Below are 12655 nucleotides of genomic sequence, written 5' to 3' on the forward strand. Positions count from 1 at the left end.
GACTGTTGTTCCCTTGCTGCTCTGGGAGGCCCGCTGCGGGGGATGAGGGGGCTAACTGCAGACTGGTCTGCAAATTTCTTTTACATTACAGAATCCAAGTTATCCCTTCCCTCAAAGCTGCTCATTTGAAAATCTCAACCGCTGGAGGCCTCCACTTTTTTCTTCCTTTCTCCTTACCCAGTTTCCTCGGCCCCAATTATAACCAGGATGGAAAGCGTTTGCTGGCTGGCCCCTATTATTGTACCCTTGCCCAAAGGGAGGGGCCTACGCCGCCATGACCTCCCCAGAAATCTGGCGGTCTGGGCCTCCACCTTTCCCCTACTTAGCTCTTGGGACCCCACCCACCCCCTGGGGTTGCTGCTGCTGGTAGCTTAGGGGAGGGCATAGGTCTGGCCACCATGTTAGGACTTGCCATACCCTCTTTTGGGTACTTGCCCATCAAAAGTAAAAATTGGAAAGATTAGGAAAAGACCAGACTGGGATCCAGTCGCCCAGGCTTCAGACCTGGGCTCAAAATCCAGCCAGATGCTTAAACCCTGGCCAAGCGGGGAAAGAATGTTAAAAGGCAGAGACACGACCCTGGATTGAAGGAACGCGGGAGCACCTCCCCAGACCTGGTAGGGTGCGGCCCACGAGTAGTCGAGAGAGAGCGTGCCTAGGGCGGAGCATAGGTCGTGGGGAAGGCGGAGAGATTGGAAGGCCCCACACACAGACACTGCTTTCGGGCCTTTGCTCTCCGCCCCGTGGGGAGTAGGGGGAGGCTGGGTGGGAAGGGGCGTGTGCCAGCGCACGCGCGCTCCCGGAAAGGAGAGGTTTTAGAGCAAGAACGAGAGGCCCCAGTTTTTCGGGAAGAAATATCTGGGGTGTTTACGAAGAAGCTGGAGCCAGACGGTGGCGAGTCGGAGAGAGGGTACCATGGCCGCTCTCCTGCTGCCCCTCCTTCTGTTGCTGCCGCTGCTCTTGCTGAAGCTGCACCTCTGGCCACAGCTGCGCTGGCTCGCAGCAGATCTGGCCTTCACCGTCCGCGCCCTCCGCTGCAAACGAGCTCTCCGAGCCCGCGCCTTGGCCGCAGCTGCCGCCGACCCAAAAAGTCCCGACGGGGGCTGCAGCCTTGCTTGGCGTCTGGCGCAGCTGGCCCGGGAGCGCCCTGCACACACCTTTCTCATTCACGGCGCAAGGCGCTTCAGCTATGCGGAGGCGGAATGCGATAGTAACCGGGTGGCGCGCGCCTTTTTGCGCGCGCGGGGCTGGGACGGAGGACCCGGCAGTGGTGGTGGTGGCACTGAGCGTGCCAGGGAAGGCGAACGGCAGGCGCAGGGAACAGGAGACGCGGCCGGAAGCCGAGCGGCGCTGGCTGAGTGTGAAGGAGATGCTACAGCCAGAGTTGGAGAAGTCGCAGCCCCTCTGGAGCCCGGGGCAACAGTGGCGTTGCTCCTCCCCTCTAGCCCAGAGTTCCTATGGCTCTGGTTCGGTCTGGCCAAGGCTGGCCTATGCACTGCCTTTGTGCCCACCGCCCTGCGCCGGGGCCCCCTCCTGCACTGCCTCCGCAGCTGCGGCGCGCGCGCGCTGGTGCTGGCGCCAGGTAAGCTGTAGCACTCGACTGAGTGGGGCGGGACCAGCCTCTGAGAGGGACGGGTCTGGGGAGGGGGCTCCCAAATGGTTCTGGATGGAAGGAAGGGGAACTTATCACCCTGGGGTGCAGAAATGAGTTTCTAGGTTAGTGAAGGGATAGGACTGGGGCTGTGTTTCCCTCCCCCCCCACCCCCCCAGTTAATTGGACTCCTGATCCCAGAACAGTGATGGGTTTGGCCATGCTCTTCACCCTCATACAAGAGCAGTACCAGGAAATAGACTCAGGGATAGGGGAGACTTCTGGGTAGTGGTCGAGCTGCGGAGCTGTGTTTGCCACCCGATGCAGAGTTCCTGGAGTCCTTGGAACCTGATCTGCCTGCTCTAAGAGCCATGGGGCTCCGCCTGTGGGCTGCAGGCCCTGGAAAATTGCCTGCTGGAATCAGTGATTTACTGGCTGCTGCCTCAGCTGAAGTGGATGGGCCAGTTCCTGGGTACCTATCGGCCCCTCAGAGCATAATGGACACCTGCCTGTACATCTTCACCTCTGGCACCACAGGTGAGGACTAGACACCCTCATGTTTACCTCCCAGAAACTAATAACGCAGAGGAAGACCAGGGTCTGTGACTCCTACTCCCAGGTCACGCCTCCACAACCCCCAGAACTAATGTCCTGTGGCCACATTCCCCCCTTTTTCTCCAACCCTCTCACCTTCTTCACTTCACCTCCCCAAAGCTGCCCACATTTCCAGGACAGCCTTGCTTTTTTCCTCGTTGGCTTCTGCTCCTGCCTCTGCAGCTTTCTGTGGGAAAGAGGGAGGTAGGGCCTGGAGCTTAGACCCTCCCCTAACACCAGCCACCCTACAGGTCTCCCCAAGGCTGCTCGCATCAGTCATCTGAAGATCCTGCAGTGCCAGGGCTTCTACCATCTGTGTGGTGTTCACCAGGAGGATATCATCTACCTGGCCCTCCCACTCTACCACATGTCTGGCTCCCTGCTAGGCATTGTGGGCTGCCTGGGCATCGGTGAGTCTCCCCTGTGTCCCCCACCCCACCCTATGCCCATACAGCCCTCCAAGCAAACATGTATTCATGTGCTGACCTGGGCATGTTTCCTGAGCCCTTCAGGGTAGAGAAGCCAGAGGAAGGAGGAGGCAGAGCCCTACCCTCCAGGAGCTCCTGGTAAAATGGGGAAGCATTGTCTGCTCAGGCTAAGCAAGTAGGGAGGCCACACAGTTCCCAGAACTCCAATGTCAACGGGAGAGAAGGGTTGTGGCCATCAGTCCAAGAAGTGGGCAGGGCTGGGGGTGGGAGTACAGAGGATTGGGGTGTCTGGAAGTGGGAAGAGTAGGACCAGAGTGTTAACCTCTGCAAAGCACAGGTGGGAAAAGCAAAGGGCCCACTTGGCCCACTGAAAGTCTGACCCTCACAGTGGCCTCTCCCAGGGAATTACATACAGTGAAGGCTGGTGTCTGAGAAGGGAGGAGGTGTCAGGTGCCAATCCCACAGCCTTGAATGTCCGTCCTTCTTCCTTCTCCCTCCTGCTTCTGGCAGGGGCTACAGTGGTGCTGAAGTCCAAGTTCTCAGCTGGTCAGTTCTGGGAGGACTGCCAGCAGCACAATGTGACGGTGTTCCAGTACATCGGGGAGTTGTGCCGGTACCTTGTCAACCAGCCCCCGGTGCGTGGGCACAGCTCTGGGGCAGAGGCAGGAGGATGGGTCACAGGGAGCAAGACAGTTTGCAGAAGACAGAGCCCATCCTGGGGGTTGGAGGGAAGAGGAAGCTGGAAGAAGGAAATGGCAGGATGGGATGAGGGGCCTGAGATGCAGGGGGGCATCTGATGTGGGGACATCTGCAGGTGACACTGGGAGGGGGCGATAGGGATAAGGTACAGCACTTTATTTTGTAAAGTTGGCACCTTGGTGCTGAAGTTCTGTCCCTCCTCCCTCCTCTCAGAGCAAGGCAGAGCATGACCATAAAGTCCGGCTGGCAGTGGGCAGTGGGCTACGTCCAGACACCTGGGAGCGTTTTGTGCGGCGCTTTGGGCCCCTACAAGTGCTGGAAACATATGGAATGACAGAGGGAAATGTAGCCACTTTCAACTACACAGGACAGCAGGGTGCGGTAGGACGCGCCTCGTGGCTTTACAAGGTGAGAGGCAGGGACGAAAGTGAGAGAAGCTGTGGAGCAGTGGGAAGCTGGGGGTGCCGGGCTCTTGCCAACTGACATGACCCAGTCTTGGATCTCCCTTCCCCTAGCGCCTGTTCCCCTTCTCTTTGATTCGCTATGATGTCACCACAGGGGAGCCGGTTCGGGATGCCCAGGGGCGCTGTGTGGCCACATCTCCCGGTTGGTGCTTAGGTGGGGTAGATGGGGGGGTAGTGAAGCTGGTAGAAGAGGATTGGGATTGAGGGGTAAGGGAATGTGGGGGAGAGGAGGCTCTGGGCAAGGCGGGCAGCCACCCCTGACCCCAGCAACTCTGCCAGGTGAGCCAGGGCTGCTAGTGGCTCCCGTTAGCCAGCAGACCCCATTCCTGGGCTATGCCGGGGGCCCAGAGTTGACCCGGGGAAAGCTGCTGGAGAATGTCTTCCGACCTGGGGATGTTTTCTTCAACACTGGGGACTTGTTGGTGTGTGACGACCAAGGCTTCCTTCGCTTCCACGACCGTACTGGAGATACCTTCAGGTATCTGTCCAGGACTTCCTGGTTTTTAGTCCTTGACATCTGATCTCTGGGACCTCACCCACAAAACTTCAACTCACTAAGCTCCCACCTCAACCCACTCTAACTAATCTGCCATTCTCAGATTTCCTAAGCCTTTAGACTCTGAGACAGCCTGGCACTCTGCCCTCTGACCTCCCCTCCTCCCCCAAGCTCATAAGGCCCTGACCCCTGGCTCACACTTTTGAATCTCTGCTCTCTGGCAGATGGAAGGGGGAAAATGTGGCCACAACCGAGGTGGCTGAGGTCTTAGAAGCCCTGGATTTTCTTCAGGAGGTGAACGTCTATGGGGTCACTGTGCCAGGTGCCTAAGGCATGGGAGGGGATGGAGGCACCCAACTCAGGGAGCATGAGAGCTTCATGGTCAATCGTGGGGTGGCTCACCCTGCCTTCTACATCTACCAGGACACGAAGGAAGGGCTGGAATGGCAGCCCTGGTGCTGCGTCCCCCCCACTCTCTGGACCTTGTGCAGCTCTATACCCACATTTCTGAGAACTTGCCACCTTATGCCCGGCCTCGATTCCTAAGACTCCAGGTAAATCAGCCTCTCACCTCTGCATTGCATACAGCCTCAACACAGCACTCAAACTCCCCAAGGGCCCCACATAACACACTCTCTGACACCTGCTTCTCACCCCTCCTTTCTCTGTATCCCTTCCGTCTCCATGTCTGGCTCTTCTCCTCCCTGTCCCCTCAACCTGGGCCTCATATCCCCTCACCCTTTGTGTCCAACTAGTCATCTGACAGAGACTGAGCCTGGATGGGCACAAAGGGCAGAATCCCTCTCTCCTTCTCCCCAGGAATCTCTGGCCACCACAGAGACTTTCAAACAGCAAAAGGTCCGGATGGCAAATGAGGGCTTTAACCCAAGCTCACTGTCCGACCCACTCTACGTTCTGGACCCAGCTGCGGGTGCCTATCTGTCTCTCACACCTGCCCGGCACAGTGCCCTCCTGGCTGGGGACCTTCGCATCTGAGAGCCCCTCATGTAGGGTCAGGGACATTGCAGGTATCTAGGGATCTTTTCTATGTTGAATTTGTAACTGATATTTTGTAATAAATGGAACCAGAGCCAATCTGGCTCTGTCATTCTGATCTAATGTGTTCGTCTTGTAACTGCTTTTCCTTCTGAAGTTCTCTCCTGGCAGCGAGTCACAGACTCCTACATTCTGGGCTTGACTGCATGTGAGCCCCAGTGCCGTAACTTCCTCTCAGGTGACTCCATCTGACCCCTGACCTCAGAAACCCTGATGTCTGTCTGGGCATGTGTATCTTATCCAAGTTTGACTCCTTAGTGTGGGGCCATTGTTGCCCGGTCTGGGGAGCTGGGCTGGGATCTGCCTCTGAGGACCCAAGTGGTTGTCTCAAATGGCTGAGATGGACAGAGACACACAGAATCGCTGCCCTCTGTGGCCAACACTACTCCCAGAATCAAGTGTGGTCAAGAACCTTGAGTAGGCAAAACACATTTGATTTTGGGGGAAAAGGTGTTCTGGACCCTCTACCCGCCTCACTGCTCTCTAATAAGCCAGTCAGGGAAGTGAGGCTACTTGTTCCAAAATCTTAGTCAAACATTTTCAGAAGTAGCAGTCTGAGTGGGAAAGTCTGAAGCTTCTCTTTGGAGTAAGACTTAAAAGTATATGTGGAGGGGTGTAGCAACAGGAGGGATGGTGAGAAACAAACAAAAAACCTCTCCTGGATGAGAATTCAAAAAGATTCACCACATCAAACTTGAAATCATGAAATTGCCTGTTTCTCCCTCTTAAGGACCAAAGTTCCCCATATATTTTGAGCTATGGGTCCCTCAAAATATTCTGCTACTTTTCCTTGGTTTACCTTTCCTCTTCTAAACCTTCTCCCTAACGTGGGAGGTGAACAGACATACCCCACCGCCAACTTAAGATACATATTGTTCACTGCCCTGTTCCTTAAGGCAAAAACATACCGCCACCCTGTCCACCATAAATGGACACAGTGCAGTGTCACTCACGAGGCTAGTAGAGGTTCACCCCGGCTCAGGTATAGCTGGGTGTGTGAACAGCCTAGTCACCTCTCTAGCCTGCTCCCAGCGGTGGACTACAGTTAGGGTGTACCTGGAGACTGCGCCACTTGGCCAGCAGTGGGGCACCTCCTAAAGTTTTCTGACACTTCAACTCAGCCCAGGTTTCCCAGGGCCTAGAGCTAAGTGGCTACCTCCTTCCTTCCTCATGGATTCACACACTCCATTCTTTTCCCCATAATCCCTGTATCATTTGTTCTAAATCTGTGGCTAGTCTGAAGCAAGGTGTGCTTGTAAGTACAAAATACAGACCAGATTTCAAAGACTTACTACAAAAAAAGGTGGGAAAATTTCAATAATTGTTTTTGTTGCTGGGGAGCCCTCAAAATTATTGCCCTGAGATCATCTTTAAACCAGGAGCTCTGGTGGTACAATGTTGAAACGCATGGCTTCCTAATCCATAGGTTGGTGGTTCGAACCCACCAGCAGCTCCTCAGGAAAAAGATCTGGAGATTTGTTCCCATAAGGATTACAGTTTAGGAAATCCTATGAAAACAATTCTCCCTGTCCTATAGGGTCATTAGGAGTTGGAAGTGACTTAACAGCACACAACAGCAAGGATCTTTAAATCTTAAACCAAAAATATCCTCTGAAGTCTTTAAACCAAACAAAAGCTTAGCTCAATTAGCAATGTCTGCTTTGAGCATCATGCTTTAAAAGAACTATATATCAGATTAACAACTTGAAAGATTAGCTAGGATGCTTAGGAGGGCAGTGAGTTTTTGCTAATGGAAGAAGAAGAAAACAGAAAAGGAGGGTGAGAATGGTTGTATGTAATTCCTATCACAGAACTGTAATATAGAATTGTTGAATTAGTGATGCTATATGTTATTTTTCAACAATAAAACATTATTTTAAAGTAATAGTTTATATTTTTTACATGTTGTAGCACTGGGATGTAGTGCATAAAAATCAATTTCACTTGTTTCTTTTTAACTTTTTTAATTAACTAGAAAATATAGAATTACAAAAGAGGCTCCCATCATATTTCTACTGAACAACACTGGTCTAAAGCCTGACCCTGTCCTCATGCCTCACTCTGCAAGCCTACAGATGCCATGTGGAGTAGGCCAGTTGTACCTGTACAAGTAAAGCTCTTGAGTAACTGCTTAGCAATGTCAGCTGGGAGAAGGGATAGGCCCAGTGGGTGACTGGGACTGAATCCTATGTTCAGCCTGTGGTTCTGCTCCTTGAATCACCTTCATAGAAGTTATAACTAGTGACAGAAATGAGAAGCTGCAAGAGGACAGGCTTTTGATCCAAAATTTAATTAGGATTTCCCACAATAAATTAACTGAAATAAAATACTCAGAATTATGAAATAATTTTCAAAGGTGAAACAATTGTATTGGTTCTCAGATGATGCTATAGATTAAATTATGTCCCCTCAAAATATATAAGGAAAACCATTATGGCCCCATGTTGATGGTCTCCCTCATCCGAATGACTTGTTTCATCTTTGTTCAGTTTAAGACTTAATAAACAAGTCTATTATATATTGGGACTCCTGATGTGACTCTGTAACATCAGCTCAGAGCTGCAAACTACAAGGTCAGCAGTTCAAACCTGTCAACTGCTCCTTAGAAACCCTGTAAAGGGTCACTGTGAGTAGAAACTGATTCAGTGCCACTTAACAACAGTGTATATTGACATTCTAAGTGCTGCACAAGACCTTTTTAAAGTGTTGAAGAGCAAAGATGTCAGTTTGAGGACTAAGGGGCACCTGACCCAAGCCATGGTATTTTCAATAACCTCATATGTATGCGAAAGCTGGACAGTGAATAAGGAAGACCATAGAAGAATTGATGCTTTTGAGTTAAGGTGCTGGAGGAGAATATGGAAAATACCATGGGCTGCCAGAAGAACAAAGAGATCTGTGTTGGAAGAAGTGCAGCCAGAGTGCTCCTGGCCAAACTTCGTCTCTCATACTTTGGACATATTGACAGGAGGGACCAGTCGCTAAAGAAGGATATCATGTTTGGTAAGGTGGAGAGTCAGAGAAAAAGAGGAAGACCCCCAACAAGATGGATTGGCAAAGTGGCAGCATCTATGGGCTCAAGTGTGGCAACAATTGTGAGGTTGGCCCAGGATCAGGCAGTGTTTCGTTCTGCTGTGCATAAAGTCACTATGGGTCGGTATCAACTCGATGGCACCTAACAACAAGGTGTGCCTAAATCTAATCACTTCTAAGTTGTGTCTTATAAAAAGCAGAATAAACAGACACACAGGGAGACACCACATGAGCAGAGACAGAGATGAATCTACAAGCGCAGGAATGCCAAGGAATGTACTGGACTGCAAAGTTAGTTTGAACCCCAAGATTGGCAGTTCAAGCTCACCAGCCACTCCTTGATAACCCTATGCAGGGTCGCTATGGGTCAGAACTAACTCGAAGACACTTAACAACAACAACACTAGAAACAGAGAGACAAGAACTCTCTCCTAGAATCACTGTGGACTTGGACTTGTAGCCTCTTGAACAATGAGAAAATAAATTTCTTTATAGCCACCACTGTGGTATTTGTCACAGTAGCACGAGCACACTAAACACGTGGCAGGTTCTTTTTCACAGGGGGCTGAGCAACCACTTTGGGAAGCTGGAGTGGGAGGGGCTGGACAACCTCTATCTCACCAGTCCTCAAATCATTGCAGTGGTTCCAGCTTTGTGTTGAGGTTGTCCTGTGGAAACTTTCTGGGGTATGTTATGGCCATGTGTTCTTGACAAACAGAACCTCAATGGCATGGGTGGGCAAACTTCAGTCACCTGTTTTTATACAGCCAGTAACAAGCCAAAAACTGTGTGTGTGTGTGTGTGTGTATGGAGCCCTGGTGTGGAGCTGTAAGATAAGCACTGGACTGCAAGGTCATCCAAAATGCAAGATTGGCAGTTCAAACTCACCAGCCGCTCCTTGGAAACCCTATATAGGAATTTAATAACAAATATATACATGTTTTTTTCTTGTAATTTCTACATGTACAATTGTGACATTGGTTATTTCCTCAAGTTATGCAACCCTTCTCACCCACATTTACTGCCTTGATCCTCCTTCATTAATGTCAACTGAGTGTACCCTAAGTTTCCTAATTTTTCCAGTTGCTATTGTCAATTTGTTGTTGTTATGTGTCATCGAGTCGGTTCCGACCCATAGCGAGGCTTTCTACTCCCGTAAAGATTTACACCCTCGGAAACCCTGTACAGGGTCGCTATGGGTTGGAACCGACTCGACAGCACTTAACAACAACAATTGTCAATTTGATCCCACATAGTTCTTAAAAGAGCAAATGCTCAAGACATCTTTTTTCTAGTTAAGCTTAATTCTTATTCAGTTTTAAGATGACTACAAGGGATATTTTTGGTTTAAAGTTTAAGATTATCTGAGGGCAGTAGTTTCAGAGCTTCATCCATGAGTCCAGAAAGTCAAGATCTGAAATTCAGCATTTTCCACCTTTGGATCAAGATTCTAATGTTCATTAACGATAGTCGAACAACATCCAGTTCTGTTAATGACAGTTGTCCGCGGAGGCAACTGGCTACACATTCCACGTTCTCTGGTTCTGGACTCTCCTTCCTCTGCTACCCCAAGTGAACAGAGATGATTTTATATATGTAAAGGGTTGGGTTTTGTTTTGTTTTTTTAATAAAAATAACTTGACTGCAAAGTTTTTTGTGACACATAAAAATTGCTTCAGTGTCCTTATTTTACTGGAACACAGTCTCGCTCATTTTTTCACATCCGACTACTATGCTTTTGTGCCACACCCAGAGTTGAGTGGTTATGACAAGAGACCGTATGGCTCAGTGAAACACAAAATATCTACCATGTGGCACTCGACAGTGAAAGGTCGCCGACCCTGGCGGGCCCAGCAACCCCTCGTCCCTCTCTCCCCTGGGCGCCTTCACAAGCCACCAGGGAAGGAGCACCCCGCTAGAGACGCCTGCGTGCGCCACGTTGAGTCCCATGGAGTTTCTCAAGAGGGAGGTTTCGGGAGACACCCACAACCGACGCTTGATGACTACTCCCTGCAGGACTCCAAATTAAAAACTGAAGTCCCCAGCCTCCAAGACTCAGAGACAACTGGGAGGAGAATAGTCACATGATGAAGGAAGCGCCAAAGAGAGTATCAGGCAGATGGCTGAGGCGGGGCTACAGCACCCGCTGGCGCAAACTGGACCACGTGGCGCAAGCGCCAATTGGTGATCTAGCCGCCCTCGTGCCCTGCAGTAGCGGGGGAAGGGGGAGGAGTCATTCCTACGTGGATGGGGCAAGCTCCGCCTCTCTTTTAACATGGAAAAGGCGCCTGCGCCCTTGTGCGCCACCGTCGAAGGAGGATCCCGGCCGGAGTATCTCTACATCTTGAGCGTTGTAGGTAGTACACTGCTTGGGGAATTTTTTTTTTTTTAATTGAGATAGAATTCATATACATTTAAATATACCTCTTTAGAGTATACAGTTCATTGTCTTCAATATATTCACAAAGTTGTGAAGTCACGTCAGTCAGTGGATTCTGGCTCATAGCAATTTTAAAGGACAGCTCCAGAGGATTTCCCAGAAGCAGTTCGAAACTACTAGTCTTCCACGGGAGAAAGACAAGGCTTTCTGCTCCCGTAAAGATTTACAGCCTCGAAACCCTGTACAGGGACTCTATGAGTCGGAACTAACTCCACGGCACATAACAAAAACAATCTTTATGGGAGCAAATCGTCAGGTCTTAACCATTAGCAGGTACCCGAACAATTTTCACCCACACTCTTCTCCTTGCTGTTCTTGCCGATAGTGATCCCATACACAAACAAACAAAAATCTTCGTCATCTTGTCCTTTGCAGTCCCCATGATCGCTTGCTGTTCGAACCATTGTTGATCCATAGAACTTTAAGTGACTGGTTTTTAGGGGCCAGGTCTTTCTCGCCCAATCACCCTCAGGCAAGCACTAATCTTTCTGTGTATGGCTTTACCTATTCTAAATCTACTGGTCATATCAGATCAATGGAATCATACAGTATGTGGCATTTGGGGTATGACTTCTTTCACTTAGCATTGTTTTCAAGTGCATCCATGTTGTAGTAGCATGTAACAGTTCTTCATTCCGTTTTGGGGCTGAATAATATGACATTATGCCACTGTACTACATTTTGTTTATCTGTCAGATGATTTGGGTTACTTCCACTTTTAGGTTATTATGAGTAATACTGCTATGAACACTTGAGTACAAGTTCTTGTGTGGACACACGTTTTGATTTCTCTTGAGTATATACAGTAAATTTTGCTAAAGCGGGAACCTGTATAAGGTGGAAACTTGTCAAAAAAGGAAAATACAAATATTTTCTACTAAAACAAGAGATAGAAAACTGGTATGACTGCACTCTGTCAAAGGAGGAAAACCTACAGACCTAGAAAAACAAGACAGTTCCAACTCTCACAGGTTTTACTGTATCTAGCTGTAGAATTGCTGTATCAAATGGTAACCCTAGGAGTCACTCTAAGGTGGCACACATGGTAAGGTGCTTGATTACTAGTCAAAATGTTGACAGTTTGACCCACCCAGAGGTGCCTAGGACGGAAGACTTGGCAATTTGCTTCCAAAAGTTCACAACCATGGAAACCCTATGGAGTACAGTTCTACTCTGGTATTTATGGGGTTGCCATGAGTCAAAATTGACTCACGCGCAACTAATAACAACATGGTAACTTTAAACTCTATGTTTAACATTCTGAGCAGCTGACAGACTTTTCCATATTGGCTGAGCCATTTTATATTCCCACCAGCAGTGTATGAAGTTTCCAATTTCTCTACATCTTTGTTATTGTCTGGCTTTGTTATTCTAGCCATCCTAGTGGTTGTAAGTGGTTTCTTATTGTTGTTTTCATTTTCTTTTTTTTTTTTTTTAAGGTTTTTATTGTGGATTGAGTGAAAATTTACAGGGCATAGCATCAGTTTTACATTCAACAAATCATATACCTTGTTTCATTACAATGATTATAATTCCCGCAGCCTCGGAAACCCTGTTCAGAGTTGCTATGGGTGGGAACCGACTCGATGGCACTTAACAACAACAACACCATCAGTTAACAGTATTTCTCTCTACCCACTTTAGCTTTTTTAAAAACAAACAAACAAACCACTCAGGCATACATAATAATTTACATCTCCAAAGGGCACATTCTGCAAGTCTGCCTCCTGGCCACCAGCTCTTAGTCCCTCTCTTCCCATGAATCTAGAGTCCTCAGCCACTTCTTCCCCTCTCCATGGCCCCATCTCTGCTTCCATCTCCTGTGCTGCTGCTTCTCTGGATAAGGTCCTGCAT

The 12655-nt window shown here is 49.4% G+C and overlaps 1 protein-coding gene across 1 annotated transcript; it reads left to right on the plus strand.

Moving 5' to 3' along the window:
* The first annotated feature begins 274 nt into the window (after window positions 1–274).
* Window positions 275–5268, plus strand: SLC27A3 (solute carrier family 27 (fatty acid transporter), member 3). The gene is given in 11 exon segments (XM_006861721.1): window positions 275–353; window positions 752–1582; window positions 1919–2128; window positions 2437–2595; window positions 3124–3248; window positions 3526–3720; window positions 3828–3918; window positions 4056–4254; window positions 4497–4594; window positions 4696–4826; window positions 5092–5268. Coding segments are annotated over 11 exon segments (2295 nt in total).
* Window positions 5269–12655: the final 7387 nt, after the last annotated feature.

Source organism: Chrysochloris asiatica, unplaced genomic scaffold, assembly GCF_000296735.1.
Source record: "Chrysochloris asiatica unplaced genomic scaffold, ChrAsi1.0 scaffold00042, whole genome shotgun sequence".
NCBI classification, from domain to species: domain Eukaryota; kingdom Metazoa; phylum Chordata; class Mammalia; order Afrosoricida; family Chrysochloridae; genus Chrysochloris; species Chrysochloris asiatica.